The following is an 18,550-nucleotide window of genomic DNA, read 5'->3' on the forward strand; positions in this document are numbered from 1 at the left end:
TTGGTAGCATTTAGCATATTTTCTTGTAGTGAATCTAACACACTTCGAAAAAATAGTATTGTTGGTCTATTTTAATATATTCAAAATTTGAATACATATTTTTCGCTATTTTTGATTCATAATTTCATTAACATATGTCTTTAAACCCTATTATAAAATAGGAAACAACCAAAAATAAAATTAAAATATGCGAAAAATTACTAAAGACAATAAAGTATGGTTATTTAAAATTTAATTTTATGCTCTAAATTATAAAATTAATAGAAAAGTATTTAAATTTAATTATCATTGACATTTAAATTATAAAGAAATGAATTTATTTTTCTTAAATGGTGGCTCAAAATTAAATATATCATAAAAATATTTATTTATGTTAAAATAAATTAAAGTGTAATGCATATTTAATTATTAAGGGAGGGGATTATAATTCAAGCATCTTATAGGGGAGGGGAATATAAATTTTACTTTTCAAAGGAGGGGAGAGGAGTGTAATTCAAGCATCTTTGAGGGGAGAGGAGTGTAATTTACTCTTTTATTTACTTGTTTACATTTAACACACGACTTTTTTTTTGTGTGAAAGAAACATGCTCATTGCATTTCATTAATAATAATATTGTTAATACAAGATGGGATATGATAATAAATAATGGGACTAGCTAGAAATATAGCCTCTCCTGCTAGAACATGAGCGGCTGCATTTGCTTGTCGCCTAGTGAACTCTATCCTGGAGTTTGTAAAGAAAGCGGAAAAAAGAGCTTTGCAAGATGCGATAACATTCCCACACTCTGAAATATCATCTCTAAGAGAAAGGAAAGTATCACATGTAACCTTTGAATCTAGCTCGAAATCAACATTGTCGAAAGCCATGTCGCTAAGCCATTGGAGGGCTTCAAATAAACCAATAGCTTCACCAACCGCAACCTAATGTAGACAAGGGAAACTCACCTAAAATAAAAGTGCCCTCCTCATCCCGGATACATATTCCAATCCCCATATGATTGAAACTTGACGAAAATGCCGCGTCAACATTACATTTGTAGCGCCCCACACCCGGCTTCTTCCACCGAACCATAGCAGCTGCAGGTGAGCTGGATGTTGCAGCGTTGGGAGACAAATGAGCAGATGAAACTGTTGTTACAGCAGAATCCGCAGCTGGAAGGCTGAGGTTTGCTAGCTGCCAGTCAGAAATCATAGCGCGGGCACGTTCGACAGCAGTAGCAGCAGTTTCTGTCTTGTCTTCCCACACCTTCAGGTTCCGATGTTTCCATATGGTCCATACCATGGCTGCAAGGGTCTGTTTCTGTTCAGTTGGGAGAGTTTTCAGCAGGTTGAAAATCATGTCTGTTACCGGTGCAGCTGTTGCAATTACGTTCTGAATGTGAGACCATAAACCTGCAAAACGCCAAACTTGGATCGCAAAAGAACTGTGAAAAAATAAGTGTGCCATATCTTCTTGACCGGAGTCACAACTCACACAATGCATAGGACATTGCACACCTTTATCTTGAAGCCTCATTCTCGTAGGTAAACAACCGCGACACATCCTCCAAATTAAGTTTCGAATCTTTGGAGGAACTTTAAGCTTCCAAATACTTGACCAATTACTAGGACGACGAAGATGAGAAGAGTCAATAAGCATAGTTGTCGACTGTGAGGTTGGTTCCCAGCAATCACAAGACACAAATATTCAAATGAAAATATTTTCGACAAGAGAACATAAACGTGTATGCCATGTATTATTTCTCGAGGTTATGCTTCGTAAAACCGCAAATGTGATGTGAGTGATATTTCTAATTATAGCTACTACATATTTATACGTACGAACATCTTTGTGCTAAGTTGACTAAAATAATATAGGGGGCAGCAGTTGATGATAATTCCATTTTGTATAGTATTATATTAAGGATTAAGGATTATATCATTTGGTTCATCAAATTTTCTCAATTTCTTAATGATGCACAATATCGATTGCAATCCAATGGTTCTACGTTCCAATGGTGCCTGCCAAAATAAATAGTCAATGACGCCTACCAATGAAAATAGTCAATGGCAATCCAATGGTTCTACTTTCCTATTTGTTATTGGATATTAATGAAAATTGCTGAGAAGAAGATTCAAACATTGCCGAGGATTAGCGGGAAATCATATCTGACTCTGGTGTCTGCAATCACGATGTCTAAACAGTAATCGAAGCCTCCAATGTTAATTGGAAAATTCTTTAGTATGTCAATCGCCTTTTCCTCGTGGCCATTAGCATACCTTGTTGTATAAGAATATGGAGATATTTTCAAAATCCCTAACTCCCTTGCCTTGGTCAAGCTCATTAGGTTTGCATTTTCTCCTGAATCACACAATCCTTGTCTGATATATTCCCCTTTTATTCTAATGGGTAGAGTAAAGCATCCTTCACCATCGAACCTGACTTCAGCCAGTACCTCGTAAGTGTGCTGACATTCGCTAGTTAGTATGATGAGTTCCTTTTCAGATAGATCGGCATTAGTCTTTAAGAGTTCCTGAAGAAACATGATGCAACATGGACTATGTTCGGACATTTCCCTGATAGGCATGATTACCTTGTAGTGCTTGAGAATTTGATGCTAAGCATTGAACTCTGGCAGTACGTTCTTGTCCTTTTGCTTGTCTTCCATCTAAGGCTTCTCTTTATTCACTTCTACCGAATGAATACAAGCTAGGGTGCTTTAACATTCTAAAGGCAAATCTAGACTAATCAACATATAATGCATAAAACAATTAAACTATAATCTAAAAGCTAATAACATCAAAAACTAGCTAGAGGCTTCAATTAGCCCTTAACTCCACAATATGACTAGTGTTTAAACCCTTAAAAGATATGTCTCCAACTTGCTTCTTTGTGATCACATGCACATAAGTGACAGTCTTCTTTTCAGTTAACTCTCCGATGGAGTGATGATGAAAGTCAAAGTGTTTGTTTCTGCTGGTTAGAGGGAGATTTTCAGAGATGATGATTGCTCCCAGTTTTTTGCAGTATAATGTCATAACATCCTCCTTGACTTTATGTTCTTGTAAAATTTACTTCATCCACATCAATTGATTACAACTACTTTCTTCAGCAATAAACTCAGCTTCAGTAGAATACAAGAACTCACAGATTTGCTTCTTGTTAACCCAAGATATAGAACTATTCTAAAAAATGAACCATCCAATAGATGTAAGTTTTCTTTCATCTGCATTATCTACCCAATCATTATTACAATATTGTTGAGATACATGACTAGTGTTCTCCACTTGTCTTACATGCATACTGGCTGATGACAGTCAGTCATGCACTACTTTTAGAGTCTTTTTCATGACATTTTTGAGTTCACAAGCAAGATTAAGCAGCAAAAAGAGCAGAAAAATAGAAGATTTTGAAGAAACAGCTGTGCTGATGTTTTTATTGAGTCTGTAGCAATTTTAGACAGACTGGGGGTGTGAAAAGCAGAAAATCTGGAAGTGCTGGAAAACCAGAAATCGTAGCGCGATTTTCACAACCGTAATGCGATTTTGGGCGATCCAGAAGTTGCCTATTTAAGCTGAAGTCACTCTCAAACATAAGGATTACGATTTTGGAGAGCTAAAGTGCGATTTTAACACCCAGAAGGCTGCAGCGGAGAGGATTTCATCATCTCTAACCCAGTTTATGTATGTTTTAATTCTTTCATTGATTATGCTATTTGTAAACTCAATTATGAGTAGCTAAATCTCTTAGAGATTAGGTCGGAGATGAACCTATGTAACCCTAATTGATCATATGTTGCTGTGAAACTCTATTATTTATTAATGAATTTCTAGTCTTTATTCAATTCAATTGTTCTTAATGCTTTTTATATCCTGATCAAATATAAACATGATTTTGTGAGATCGAATGACTACTGACCATAGCTTTCGACTTAGACCTAATTGAATTGTTCTAATAAACATGGTTAGTCTAGGAATGGATAATCGTTTGTTAGTGATATTAGGTTAACGTTCATAAAACCTTCAAGGATTATTAGACCACCTAAGGAATTAGGGGCTGTAGTTTAAGAAGAGGGTCCTAACTCAAGGGATTGATTAGGGCTAATTTGTTAACTATCGTGAAACTAGAAAATCATTAGTAACAATAGGTGCAGCAACCAATTAGGGGAAACATAGAGGATTCGAAGACCTGATCTCATCTCTCTCCATATTTTCTTAATCAAATCTATTCTTTTTTATTTGATTTCTTAAAATCAAACCAAATCTACTGCCTAGTGGCAAAATAAAATAAACTTTTATACATCCTAATTTTATAACGCAATTGAATTATTGAAGTTAAAAACAGTCCTCGTGGGATCGATATTTTTACTACTTCGATAGTATTTGGTGCACTTGCCAGAGATCTATCAAGTTTTTGGCGCCGTTGCCGGGGACTATTGATTTATTTCAACAAGGCAATTGCGTTATAAATTTAGGGTTTTTGCAATTTAATTTTTGTCTTTTATATTTTTGTATATATATATATATATATATATTAAAAAAAATATTATGCTCTTTGTTTTCTTCTCATTGTACTGTGCTACTGAAAAGTTTATCCAAGTTTTGCAGCTATGATAGACAGGGTACTCCTCTATGACACAGAAGAGATTGCTAAGTTGCAGTATGAAAAATATATGCTATCTTTTAAGATCAAAATTTTGGACAAAAAAATCTCGAGTTGTGGTCATTATGAGGCGAATCAACCAGGTAGTGATGGTGAAGGGAAGAAAGAGATGATCAACATCGATTACAATACTCAACTTCAGAATATTTTAGATGATTTCTTGGTGTCAAATCAAGTTTTATTTGAAAAGTATGATGTTCAGTGTGGTGATCTTGTTGAGAAAGCACATGAGTCTCAGAGGAAGCTGGTTCAGATGAAGAGTGAATGTCACAAGGTTGAGGTGGAAGAAAAACCCAAAGTGAGGAGTGTTGATATTTTCCCGAAGTCTGAACCAACGGAGGTTGAGGAAATCACTCGTGTGCAGATGGATGCATGTCCTTCTCTACGGTGGGAGAGCTTAAACTCTAAAGGTTTAACGGTGAGAGCATGGGAGCATCTACTTCTTTGCTACAAATACATGGAATTCCTACCAAACAAGAGGAAGAAGAAGGATGATGTGTTCTTTCTGACATATTTGCCACCCTAACAGTGGTTGAAGCGTCAAGCTCAATGACGTAAAAGAAAGCGCTTGGTGGGAGGCAACCCATCCTTTTTATTATGTCTTTATTTTCAGTAATTTATTTTTATTGTTGAGTCAAACAATTGTCAGTATGTTTGAATAACTCAGTGGTATCCCCCTGTTATGTGATTGAATCTGAACTTGTTTATTATTGATGAATTTGCTTGTTTGTTGACTCTTTACAGTTTAGTAACAAATGTTTGATCAAAGTGATATTCCAAAAGTTCAAAAGGAGGAGTGACTTGGTATTTCAAAGGCGAAGTGTGCGGCAGTAAAGATAGGTAGTCACAACTCCCAGAAATCTCAGCCATAAGGTTCATTGCCAAATTTTGTTTTTCAATTTACATATATTAGAATATTCCATGCATCTACATTTCTAGAACTTGCGATTTTTCTCTATTGTTGATTGATCTTTGTCATTAGCACATTGAGGCAAAAGTGCTTGGTCCTGTGAGCCTTTTTGAAGCCTACCCTGATTTCAATTGTTATATATTATCCATTTCTTAGCCAATTTGAGCCGGTAGGATTAGAACTTTTTGTTCGGTGACAAACTACATTACAAGCCTAGAGACCTTTAGGACTTGTCCCTTAATGTATTTTCTGAGTTAAGGCATTGTAGGATGTTGCTAAAGATTAAGTTTGGGGTTGCTATTGGAATTTGCAACCAATTAAGTTTGGGGTGGGGGTACTAGAGAATAAGAGAACAAAAATGAAAGAAAAAGAAATTGTCATGCAAAATATACACAAAAATGGTGTATGAAAAAAAAAATGAAAATGAATGATGAAAAGAATGGGACAAAACATTGAAAATCCGAGTAACTTCAAACTCGATTGTCCCAACTATTAAACATATTCTCTAGTACCTTTGCATTGATTGTTGTTCCATAAGGTGAATGAATGAAGGATTGAATTTTGTGCTTTAACGTCCGTAGGAATGTCTAGCTCAAATTTTGTGTAGCCTACTTATCCAAATATTATCCCACCTTCACCTAAGCCCCATTATAACCCTTAAAGACCTCAAAGTGTGCATTGACATTGATTTTGATTGACGTTTAGAAACTTTTCAAGCGTATGGTAATATGTAGACTTGCATGTCGACTGTGTGTGAACCCTTTTCATATTGTTGTGTGGAGTTGTGAATTGGTGGATGCGTACAAGTCAAACTAGCTCATCTTTAGCTAGTAAGGTGTTGAACTTTTGGGTACTATCGCTTGATCAGGTAATTATTATTTTACTGTCGATTGTCAATATTGCAAGTAAATTCCTTGAGGACAAGGAATGGTTTAAGTTTGGGGTTGTGATGACAGTCAGTCATGCACTATTTTTAGAGTCTTTTTCATGACATTTTTGAGTTCACAAGCAAGATTAAGCAGCAAAAAGAGCAGAAAAATAGAAGATTTTGAAGAAACAGCTGTGCTGATGTTTTTATTGAGTCTGTAGCAATTTTAGACAGACTGGGGGTGTGAAAAGCAGAAAATCTGGAAGTGCTGGAAAACCAGAAATCGTAGCGCGATTTTCACAACCGTAATGCGATTTTGGGCGATCCAGAAGTTGCCTATTTAAGCTGAAGTCACTCTCAAACATAAGGATTACGATTTTGGAGAGCTAAAGTGCGATTTTAACACCCAGAAGGCTGCAGCGGAGAGGATTTCATCATCTCTAACCCAGTTTATGTATGTTTTAATTCTTTCATTGATTATGATATTTGTAAACTCAATTATGAGTAGCTAAATCTCTTAGAGATTAGGTCGGAGATGAACCTATGTAACCCTAATTGATCATATGTTGCTGTGAAACTCTATTATTTATTAATGAATTTCTAGTCTTTATTCAATTCAATTGTTCTTAATGCTTTTTATATCCTGATCAAATATAAACATGATTTTGTGAGATCGAATGACTACTGACCATAGCTTTCGACTTAGACCTAATTGAATTGTTCTAATAAACATGGTTAGTCTAGGAATGGATAATCGTTTGTTAGTGATATTAGGTTAACGTTCATAAAACCTTCAAGGATTATTAGACCACCTAAGGAATTAGGGGCTGTAGTTTAAGAAGAGGGTCCTAACTCAAGGGATTGATTAGGGCTAATTTGTTAACTATCGTGAAACTAGAAAATCATTAGTAACAATAGGTGCAGCAACCAATTAGGGGAAACATAGAGGATTCGAAGACCTGATCTCATCTCTCTCCATATTTTCTTAATCAAATCTATTCTTTTTTATTTGATTTCTTAAAATCAAACCAAATCTACTGCCTAGTGGCAAAATAAAATAAACTTTTATACATCCTAATTTTATAACGCAATTGAATTATTGAAGTTAAAAACAGTCCTCGTGGGATCGATATTTTTACTACTTCGATAGTATTTGGTGCACTTGCCAGAGATCTATCACTGGCAATATTAAGTTTTGACTGCACATGTTGAATACATTGTTCTAACAATATACCCAACATGTTATTCACGTATCTTTGAGCAACCATGAATTTATCTTCAACAAACACAGTTTTGTCAATACTCATAACCTTGTTTCTGATATCAACACCATCTACTTCAGACCCGTTCATGTAAATCCACAACACAATTACATCTTTAGGTTGATGGCCCAAGTTCCTCATCCTATTTGTCATGAAATGCCCAGGTTCCTCATGCCAAGCATTGATCCTTGACTTTTGAATCATGACATCTTTCTTATGGTCACTTCTGGTTTTTGCAACAACATTTCATCTTTGAATTCTTTGATAAATTTATTCAAACAAACACGTATCTCTGGCAAGATTCATCTCATCAAAACTTGAGTAATCATCAACATCCACATGAGAGTTTCTTTTTCCACCAGTACTCTCATCTTGAGTACCCCTAATTAGATCCAGAAGACGTTCAAGAATTTTTGAAGTGGTCTGATGTTGCAGCTTTGGTTCTGACATCTTGGTTTGCTTTCCAACTTTCCATTCTTCACAAACTTTACTTTCTTCTTTAGGCTTCCACAAATAACAGTTATCTTTTGACCTTTCTCCTCTCATAAGGACATTATTTTTCTCATCAGTAACCAAACATTCTGACTTGGTAAAGATGACTTTTAATCCTTGGTCACACAACTGACTAATACCGATCAAATTTGCAGTCAGTCCATTCACAAACATAACACTATAAAGTCTAGGAAGCCCTGTACAAGCCAGTTTCCAACTCCCTTAATTTCACCTCTAACTCCAAAATGACAAAACTGGTCAAATAAGGCCTAATATCCACCAAGTGCTTTTTGACACCATTCATGTGCCTAGAACATCCACTATCAAAGTACCAAGTCTTTGAAGCTTTAAGGGTTTTGTGAACTATATGACAAGTGTTGCTAACTTTAGGTTTCCATTCTTTGATTACAACTTGATTAGGCTTAGGTGGTAAATGTTGTTTAGGATAACCATGCAGCTCAAAACAATAGGGCTTTATGTGACCATTCCTACCACAATAATGACACTTCCAGGGCACATTGGTTTTCCTTTGCAAATAGACATAATGTTTAGACATGTTGTCGGACATTATGACCTCAACTTTACTTTCTGAAGAAACAAACATATTCTTATAAGATTCACCTTGTTTGTTCAGAGTCTGAGAGTTAAATCCCATTCCTTTCAAATTAATTTTTAAATTTTCTAAAGTCCAATATCGTTGCCGCTCTTTTGATGCGTAAACAATATCTCTATGTTCCTACTTTCGTAGCGAAGCTTTTCATTTGAAGAAAAAAAAGAATTTTCGGACTAAAAATACACTTCTCGTTTCAATTATATAACATATGATTCATCAGAGTATCATTAATGTGACGACCCTCACATTCCGGACTCAATGTAAACTACTCAGACATAATAAAATAATAATATAAACCTATTTTCGTTGAATTCATATTAAGAAATAGCAAAAGAATAATACTCTAATAAACCAAACAGCCGCGACGGTAGAAAATTGAATAATTGGAATTGGGTTAGAAAAACTCTCATTAATCGCACCAACCAGGAATGAAAATAAATACAACACGGCAGGCAACAACAATTGAATTGGAACAACAATTTGAACTTGGGATCAGAACTATGAAATTGAATGAAGTGGAAATCCAATAATCTTGCAAAACAAATGACCCTAAAACAAATGAAAATTAAACTAGTTAGAAAATGTATTTCGTGTGTGATTACACATGGAGGGTAGCTAGTTCACACAAAAAAACTTGCAATAGTAGTTTATGCAGGACAAACTCAACTTTGGCTACGTTTCAGATAAAACTCGAACCCTACCTTGCTCCTCTAACGCATCTCTCACCCCACTTCTCTTCACCTCTTTCACCTACCTCCGCAAACTATCCTTCCACAAATGCTTCAACAACACACAGCAACACCTCATTTCTTTCCCTTCTTCTCTCGAAGAACTCGTTTTCATCGACAACCCTTCTATTGTTTCACCTCTCCAACCCTTTCTCACCAATCTTACCTCTCTTAGAAGACTTGTCTTGATCGGAAACGGGTTCCACGGCGAACATCCGTCGCAGATTGGTGATTTTTGTGACTTGGAAGAGCTTACTCTTTCAAGAAACAATCTCTCCGGGGAGATTCCGGCGTGTTTGGGAGCGCTGAAGAAGCTGAAGGTTCTTGATCTGAGTCGTAACCAATTCAAAGAGTGTGTCCCGGAACAACTTGGGAATCTCGTTTCTCTTTTGAAGCTTGATTTAAGCTACAGCAAGCTTGATGGGTCTGTTCCTGAGGAATTTGGGCTTTTGGAGTTTGCTAATGAGATTAATTTGGAGAACAACAATTTGAGTGGTATAATCACTTTTTCAGATAGAGTTGGCCAGAAGTTGAAGTTGGCGGGAAATACAGGGCTGTGTTTGGGTAAAAATGATCATTAAGAAGCACTTTTTGGCTCAAAGGCTTTTTCAGATAAACTCCTCATTACATTACATTACATTACATTACATTACATAACATTGTTATGACTTATGAGTATTTGTGTTGGCTGATTAGGCGGGATTGTTCAATGCAGGACAAACTCTAAGACCATACAAGTGTTACACATCTCTTACCTATTACGAAGTACCTTGGTTTACTGACCACGGGCATCACCGGTATGTTCTATGAAGTTAATTGAACACATTTTCAATCCCATTTATGTATGTTCTTTATGTATGAGAAGCGTAATTATCAATTTAATCTTTAAAATTATAGTCGTTGTATAATGTGATCTCTTAAATTAAAGAAACTTTAAAATAATTCTTGAAATTGAAAAACATTGATCACATTAATCTTTTTGGGAAAAAATATTGAAGTAGAAATTTAGCGATCCAAAAACACTAATGTTGATGCAATCAAAAAAATTTCAATTGTATATGTTATATTGAAAGTTCGGTTAATGGCATGAATCATAGAGTTTAACTTGTTTGATTTTAGATACTAAATTGATTATTTAGTTTGCAATAAGTTTAGAAGAGTGTTAGAAATACACTCTGGGTTGCTATAATATACCTTCCAAGGTGGAGTTTCTCTGAAAGGAAAATACAAGCCAAAGTTAGGACTATAATCATACGCAAAGGAGTAAAAGCAGTCACAAAAACAGGTCTCGTAGTTTTAATTACATAACCTTCCACATAATATTGAAATGTTGAAGTTACTATTCCCTGGGTAAAACATTCGGAGAAAAAATGTTAGAAACAAAATTAGAATACTTGTTTAATGTTGTAACTTGGACCTAAATTTCTTAAAAAAGAAAAAATTGAGTTGGTTCTTTGAGTTTAGATGGGCTCATTGGACCATTATTATAACAATTGATCACAAACACCTCAAATTCGTTGTCAAACGATAGCTAACTACTTTTCGGCCCTTGATAGGCGCCTAATGAGCAATGTCCTGATTGAAAATTGTTACTAACCGCATATACTGAACCAAAGAGTCTAGAGTCCAGGCCCAAAGACCAAGCTTCAGGGTGTTTGTGCTCCATGAAAATAGTTAAAACACTGCTTTGAAGTGCACCAATAAAGCAAACCCATGTGGCTAGTGACATCTCTGCATGATACTTTCTCAATGTTATGACTTGCAATTTATAAGAGATTGTTTAGTCGGTGTCGAAACTGTATTTGAAAATTGTTTGAAACTTTATCGACTATAGACATCATTTGTTAAAAGTAGAAGTTAGTGGTTCTCCTCGTCTTCTGACCAGAGACATGATTTTATTGGTGTCAACTTAAAAAAAACAAGAAAAAAAATGTGAATGCCTCAAAAGTCAACATATTATTTATCCTTGTTTTTGTCAAATCGACATCAATTATATCTCTATCTTAGTGGTATTGATTGTCCGTCTAAAGTGCCATTTATTTAAAAAACTGAAATAATTTAATTTATTTTCTAAATATGCTTAATATCTAAAATTAAAATATGAGGTGCAACTACTCAAATTGGATCATCTACGACCGGTTTTATGGTATTGTCAAACCGTAGAATATTAGATTTAGAAAATGAATTTTATTTATCTTTATTAATCTAACAGTCTAAAACCGGCTCCACTATAAAGTCGACAATAGAGGATTCAGGTTCAAATATGTATATGTGAACTTACTTGTAAAATGTAGGAAGCAAAGATGCCAACACAACCAATGAGGGTAAACAATGCACCAAGGAGCCAGTGTGCAGCAGCGGGATCATTCACATTTTCAAGTTGGTGCATTTGAGTAGCTGCTGATGACCCAACAATTTGAACAACAAGACCTGTGTATAGTGCCATTAGTAATGCACCACCAAGACTCACCAGTGCGCCAATCACTTTGGCTTGACATCCTATCTCCTTGGTGGGTCTTGGTGGTGCATTACTAATGGCACTATACAAAGGTCATGCAGTTCAAATTGCTGGGTCATCAGTAGCTACTCAGATGCACCAACCTGAAAATGTGAATGATCCACTGATGCACACTGGCTCCTTGGTGCATTGTTTATCTTCATTGGTTGTGTTGGCATCTCTTCTTTCTTCATTTTACACGTTCACATATACATATTTGAACTTGTATCCTCTATTGTCTACTTTATACTGGAGCTGGTTTTAAACCGTTAGATTAATAAAGATAAATAAAATCCATTCTCTAAATCTATATTTTACGGTTTGACAATACCATAAAACTGGTCGTAGATGATCCAATTTTAGTGGTTGCACCTCATATTTTAATTTTAGATATTAGGCATATTCAAAAAATAAATTAGAATATTTCAGTTTTTTTAAATAAATGGCACTCTAGACAGACAATCAATACTACTAAGATAGTGATATAATTGATGTCGATTTTACAAAACAATAATAAATTATGTGTTGACTTTTGAGGCATACACATTTGTTTTTTCTTGTTTTTGTTAAGTTGACACCAATAAAATCATGTCTCGGGTCAGAAGACGAGGAGAACCACTAACTTCTCTTTTAACAAATGATGTCTATAGTAGTTAAAGTTTCAAACAATTTTCAAATACAATTTTGACCCCAACTAAACAATCTCTTATAAATTGCAGGTCATAACATTGAGAAAATATCCAGCAGAGATGTCACTAGCCACATGGGTTTGCTTTATTGGTGCACTTCAAAGTAGTGTTATAATTGTTTTGATGGAGCGCAAACACCCTGAAGTTTGGTCTTTGGGCCTCGACTCTTGACTCTTTTCTTCAGTATATGCAGTTAGTAACAATTTTCAATAAGGACATTGCTCATTAGCCGCCTATCAAGGGCCGAAAGGTAGTTAGGTACGTTTGACAACAAATTTGAGGTGTTTGGGAACAATTGTTATAATAATGGGCCAATGATGAGCCCGTCTAAACTCAAAGACCTAACTCAATTATTATTTTTAAGAAGTTAGGTCCAAGTTACAACATTAAACAAGTATTCTAATTTTGTTTCTAACATTTTTTCTTCGAATGTTTTACGCAGGGAATAGTAACTTCAGCATTTCAATATTATGTGCAAGGCTTTGTAATTAAAACTACGAGACCTGTTTTTGTGACTGCTTTTACTCCTTTGCGTATGATTATAGTCCTAGCTTTGGCTTGTATTTTCCTCTAAGAGAAACTCCACCTTTGAAGGTATATTATAGCAACCCAGAGTGTATTGTTAACACTCTTCTAAATTTATTGCAAACTAAATAATCAATTTAGTCTCTAAAATCCAAACACGTTAAACTCTATGATACATGACATTAACCAAACTTTCAACATAATATATAAAACTGAAAAATCTTTGATTGTATCAACATTAGTCTTTTTGGATCGGTAAATTTCTACTTTAAATATTTTTTCCCGAAAAGATTAATGTGATCATTGCTTTTCATTTTCAATAATTATTTTGAAGTTTCTTTAATTTAAGAGATCACATTATACAACGACTACAATTTTAAAGACTAAATTGATAATGATGCACGCTTCTCATTCTCACAACTTGTTTCTTTTCTAAAGTTTCAGTCATTAAAATCAAATATTTTTAGTTAAGAATGTCAAACTCATATTTTCTACTTTGTTTTGTTTTATGTACATCAACAATGTTGGAGGAGTGGTGGTGGTTAACAGAACTATATGTTGTTGTATGGGGCAAATCAAAAGAATAAAAAGCAATGATGTTAGATGAGTCCCCACAATAAATTTTCCAGCAAGAACAACAGCTACCAATTATTGTCCCCAAAATTGATGTCAATGATGATAATAAACCTCAGTTGGTCATAATTGAAGATCAAACAAGCACAGAGAAGCAGTGAGCATTATCAAACTAAGTGGTCACCTTATTGGGATATATCTATGACCATATATAGTGTGACACGACATTAGTCTAACAAAATATGAAATGCATATCTTCCTGTTGTATTGCATTGTTGGCTATAACAAAAATAAATAAAAGCGAGTCGTAACGGTAATGATCAAGACTGTCTCATTTTGTACGTAACTTTCAACTTGTGCTTAATACTTGAAATTGTCTCAAAAAATGGAACAAGAAAAAACTAACTAAGATGGAAGGTTTTGGACACACCATTTAGACACTCACACATAAAAATATATTTCATTTAATTATTTAAAAAATAAATATGATCTAATTATTTTCTCTCTCTAACTTTTCTCAATTATGTATATGTGCCTAAATTTAGTGACCAAACACTTGTGCCTAGACAAGTATTTTCCTTGAATCATCCATCTCAATATGACTCAATCATATGGTTCGACCAATAAAATACTGGTTCAATCCATCACTAATGACCCACTATTCTCCCTAAAATTTGGGTGCTTAAGATTTTAAAACATTGATAGCCATAAATACTTTAGAGAGAAAAAAGATATACCCAAACATTAATTATTAATTAATTAGTTTAGAATAATCTTTACAATGAATTGTTATATTCCCTTTTGAAGCTACACACAATTTTTTTTCTTCTTTCTTTTGGTACAAGAAACGTATATAAAAAGAAACACATATTCCTTTGTGATATATTAGGAATCCAATCATCACCACTCATGTATGGGACACCCGTTTGAGGAATCCAATCATCACCACTCACAAAGTTAGACATTGTGAAATTTGATGAATCAGTGGCACTCATTGGTCCTCTATTATCATATTCTGCATAATATAAAGTGCTCAATGCAAAATCACCATTCCATTCACGCCAACTTTAGGAGCCAAATCATCTGCTGGTTTAATAGTTGCATTTTGTATAGAAATTCCAGTGTTTTGATTCGGGTCGGTTCGACCTTGAGCTGTGATAGGATTAAATTGTCCACTTAAAGGAAGGCGAGGATAGATGTTACAATTTTGCAAAACAACTGCACCATTTCCAAATATGAAGTCAACTGTTCCATAGATATCACATTCTCTATAAAACTGCCTCAAAGAATGTGTATATAGTGTGTCTTGATACCCTTCAAAGCTGCAACTATAAAAGGTAGACATGTCTGCTCCACTTCTTAGTGCAACTGCTTGATGTTTTGCTGCTCCAGCGGTGTTGCGAAATGTTATGTTAACTGCCACGAACCCTTGAGCAACCACAGCTGCAAATCCACATGAACCATCAAGTTAGTGAAATTGTTGACAACTAACGTATCTTCATGCATGCATATAAGTCATGACATAATATAGGTTAACAATTTTTGTGTGAAACTAACCAAAATCCGATGTTAGAAACCAACCAAAATTATCAATCGTTATTCAAACCAATTTCTTGAAATAGATTACTAAATAATTTTGTGATTTGATGACATTACGCTCTTGATTTAGCAACAAAAAAAAAATTATGATTTGGTCACTAAATGAGTTGTGAATATGTAGCAATTTCTTGTAGTGGTCTATTTAATATGTCTAGGTACTATTTTTCTTACCAAAGGGGGCTGAATTGAATGTTGTGAAACCATCAGCGACATTGCGATTTCCTATGATAATTGTTTGATTGATTCCATCTCCAATCATCATTAAGTATTTCTTCTTTTTCTCAATAGAAACATACTCTTCATACACACCTTCAGTAATAAAAATGAGGAAGTATCCATCACTAGCAACTGTGTTATATGGTGCAGCAGCTATTGCATCATTGATAGTGGTAAAGTTTCCACTTCCATCTTGACTAACAACAACAATATCACTTACCAAAATACTATCTTCATCAGTTTGAAGTAGTTTTCTCCCATGGCGTCGAGCAGATCGTAAATCGCACGTGCTTTATTTGACATCTTCAATGGTAAATTACCATTTTTGAAATTCAAATGTCTCCCTTTTTGTGGCCATGACGTTCTTATTTTATTCTCGGGCATCCAACCCTTCAGGAACAAGGCTAGGGTTACGCTATGAAGCTTTATGTCATCGGAGAGAGATAATGACAAGTCATTTTTCACTTTTTGATCAGAAGCTGTTGTGTTTAGACCATCCAAACATGTTTGTTGGTTAGTCAAAACGGCGCTGAGGAAAGTTTCAAAATCTTCGGCTTGAGAAGTTGGAAGAACGTTACTAGATTGATTTGTTGTGCCATAAGTATTTGATAAGTATTCAAAACTTAGGTTAGCAAGGTATTGACAATCTTCAAGAGCACGAATTGTGGATTGAGACAAAGACGAACTTCCTTGAAGATATGAGTCCAATAAGTTCACGAACTTACGGGATTGTGATAAGGACTTTCGAATAGAAATGCGACCATAGTCATGTTTCCATTTTGATTACCAAGAACGGTTTTACAATAAGCAGGGTTTATGGCACCCTTACAAATGGTTTCAGGTGGAACATTATTTGCTACACACAATGATACAAAGAATAAGATTGAAAGTAGAAAGGAAACATACAACTTCATGAAGGTGAAGTTTTTGAATGCCATTGGTATTTGAATGAATGGATAAAAGGGTTGTTATAGCTAGATGGATGAATATAAGATGCATGGCTTCTATAGGGTTTATATAGTAGCTATGAAGATTTTTTGTCACATTAGGGAGCTTCTACGGTGCAGTAAGGAAACTGACTTTTTTGAAAAAGTTAATTTTGATATTAATGTTTGATTCATTTTTAAATTGTTGATTACTGATTAATGATCAATAGTAATTCATCTAGTAATGCTTGCAACATCTTGGGCTTACATGTACTATTTTATCATTGGAATCTTTAACATGCAAAGAGAGTTGATGATATTATGTGATAGTCTTAAGTGTTACACTTTGTGAGGTGTTACACTTAAAACAAGGTAGGATAAAATTAGATTAAGTGTAGTCTTGTTAATCTGATGAATTGATGATAATATGAGGACTGAACGTTTGATACCATTGTACAAACAATGGGGTGTTACTCTCTACATTTTTGATGTTATAGTGTTAACTTCACCAAAAAAGTCATTCTCATGACTTCACCGTAGAATTTTCCTAATATAATATCATTAGTGAGAATGAAGAAAAGTCAACTATATTCTTAGTAGCCTAGCTACAAGGAATTTGTATCTTTGATGTTGATGTTTTGGCTACCGTGAATGCATTCACCAATACCAACCTACTATTGTGAATATTTAATTTCATTAGAGATTTAGGATGAACGTAAACATTCATCAAGTTCAACAATGTAATGGTTTATGTATACAAATATTCCTTGGGATTTTATTTACTTGTTTAGATTTTGGTACAAATTTAGTTCGATACACGACTTATGATCTTGGATCCGTGGAATATAAAAATTATAGCTTAGTTGTCAACTCTGTGGTTGGTTCCCAGCAATCACAAGACACAAATATTCAAATGAAAATATTTTCGACAAGAGAACATAAACGTGGATACCATGTATTGTTTCTCGACGTTATGTTTGGTAAAACCGGAAATGTGATGTGAGTGATATTTCTTTCTAATTATAGCTACTACATATTTATACGTACGAAATCCTTGTGCTAAGTTTAGTAAAATAATATAGGGGGGCAACAGTTGATTATAATTCCATTTTTTATAATATTATATTAAGGATTAGGTCCATTTTTTACCATCAGTACTGATGGTAATATCTCCCACATTAATCACACTTTCATTAGCCTTATCCCTAAAATTAGTTCTCCTAATACTCCTGTTGAGTTTAGACTTATTAGCCTTTGCAATGTGATCTTGAAAATTGTTACTAAGACTCTGGTTAATAGTGTTAAACAGATTCTTCCTCGTATTATTAAAGATTTTCAAAGTGCTTTTGTAACAACCCATATTTTACTCTAGTTAAATATTTCATACCTACAACCTTATCAGCACTAACTTAAGTAAGTTAGAAAGAAAAAAAAATATAATTAGTGGACAAAGAACACTCTACTAAAGGAGTAGGATGCAATATGATGAGAGTAGGATGTAAGAGAAGTAATGGTATTTTTATAAGGGTAGTTTAGTAACGTGACACTATGAAATTCCATATATATCGACCAAGAAATATATACTGAAGTTCTAATTGAGAAATATGGTCTATCATTCATACATGAATTATGCTCTTTATCTAAACTGTTCTGCTCATTCCCAAAGTAAATGTCCAAAATGCATTTACGTGACTTAAGTCACGCTAGTGTATACGTTACCTGAGTTAAATCACGCTGCACGACTTAACTCACGCAACTTGTAGCTCAGCGTGACTTAAGTCACGCAACATTGAGCCTCTGCGCGAGTTAACTTGTGCTAGTTGGCCGGTTGTTAGAGCTCAGGAACACACGTTTTTTGGACGGTGGTCAATGCATTTTAATGGTTTTTACACATTTTTTTTAGTTTTTCCACGTTTTTTGACCTCATTAAGTGCTATGTTACCTTAAACCACCTATAAATACCCTCACAAACTTCATATATTCCTCACATTATCTCCTCCCACTCTCTCC

The 18,550-nt window shown here is 34.6% G+C and overlaps 2 protein-coding genes and 2 pseudogenes across 3 annotated transcripts; 2 read left to right on the forward strand and 2 right to left on the reverse strand.

The window, feature by feature from the left end:
* Positions 1 to 588: 588 nt before the first annotated feature.
* On the reverse strand, positions 589 to 1,639 carry LOC146955286 (uncharacterized). The gene is made up of 3 exons (XM_085748131.1): positions 1,498 to 1,639; positions 1,070 to 1,392; positions 589 to 921 (listed from the first exon to the last, which is right to left on the reverse strand). The coding sequence occupies exons 1-3, from the start codon at positions 1,637 to 1,639 to the stop codon at positions 589 to 591; spliced, it is 798 nt and encodes a 265-aa protein (XP_085604257.1).
* A 7,797-nt stretch (positions 1,640 to 9,436) lies between these two features.
* Positions 9,437 to 10,108, forward strand: LOC146955287 (uncharacterized). The gene has a single exon (XM_085748137.1). It carries the CDS (start codon positions 9,437 to 9,439, stop codon positions 10,094 to 10,096), a length of 660 nt encoding a protein of 219 aa, XP_085604263.1. The 3' UTR covers positions 10,097 to 10,108.
* A 1,914-nt stretch (positions 10,109 to 12,022) lies between these two features.
* Positions 12,023 to 13,293, forward strand: LOC146955288 (WAT1-related protein At4g08290 pseudogene; annotated as a pseudogene).
* A 1,240-nt stretch (positions 13,294 to 14,533) lies between these two features.
* On the reverse strand, positions 14,534 to 16,688 carry LOC146955289 (putative pectinesterase/pectinesterase inhibitor 20; annotated as a pseudogene). The gene is made up of 2 exons (XR_015016566.1): positions 15,570 to 16,688; positions 14,534 to 15,242 (listed from the first exon to the last, which is right to left on the reverse strand). The product of XR_015016566.1 is annotated as a putative pectinesterase/pectinesterase inhibitor 20 (transcript).
* Positions 16,689 to 18,550: the final 1,862 nt, after the last annotated feature.

Source organism: Medicago sativa, chromosome 1 (assembly GCF_051527215.1).
Source record: "Medicago sativa cultivar Bolivia chromosome 1, Bolivia_mono, whole genome shotgun sequence".
In the NCBI taxonomy this organism is placed as follows: Eukaryota; Viridiplantae; Streptophyta; class Magnoliopsida; order Fabales; family Fabaceae; genus Medicago; species Medicago sativa.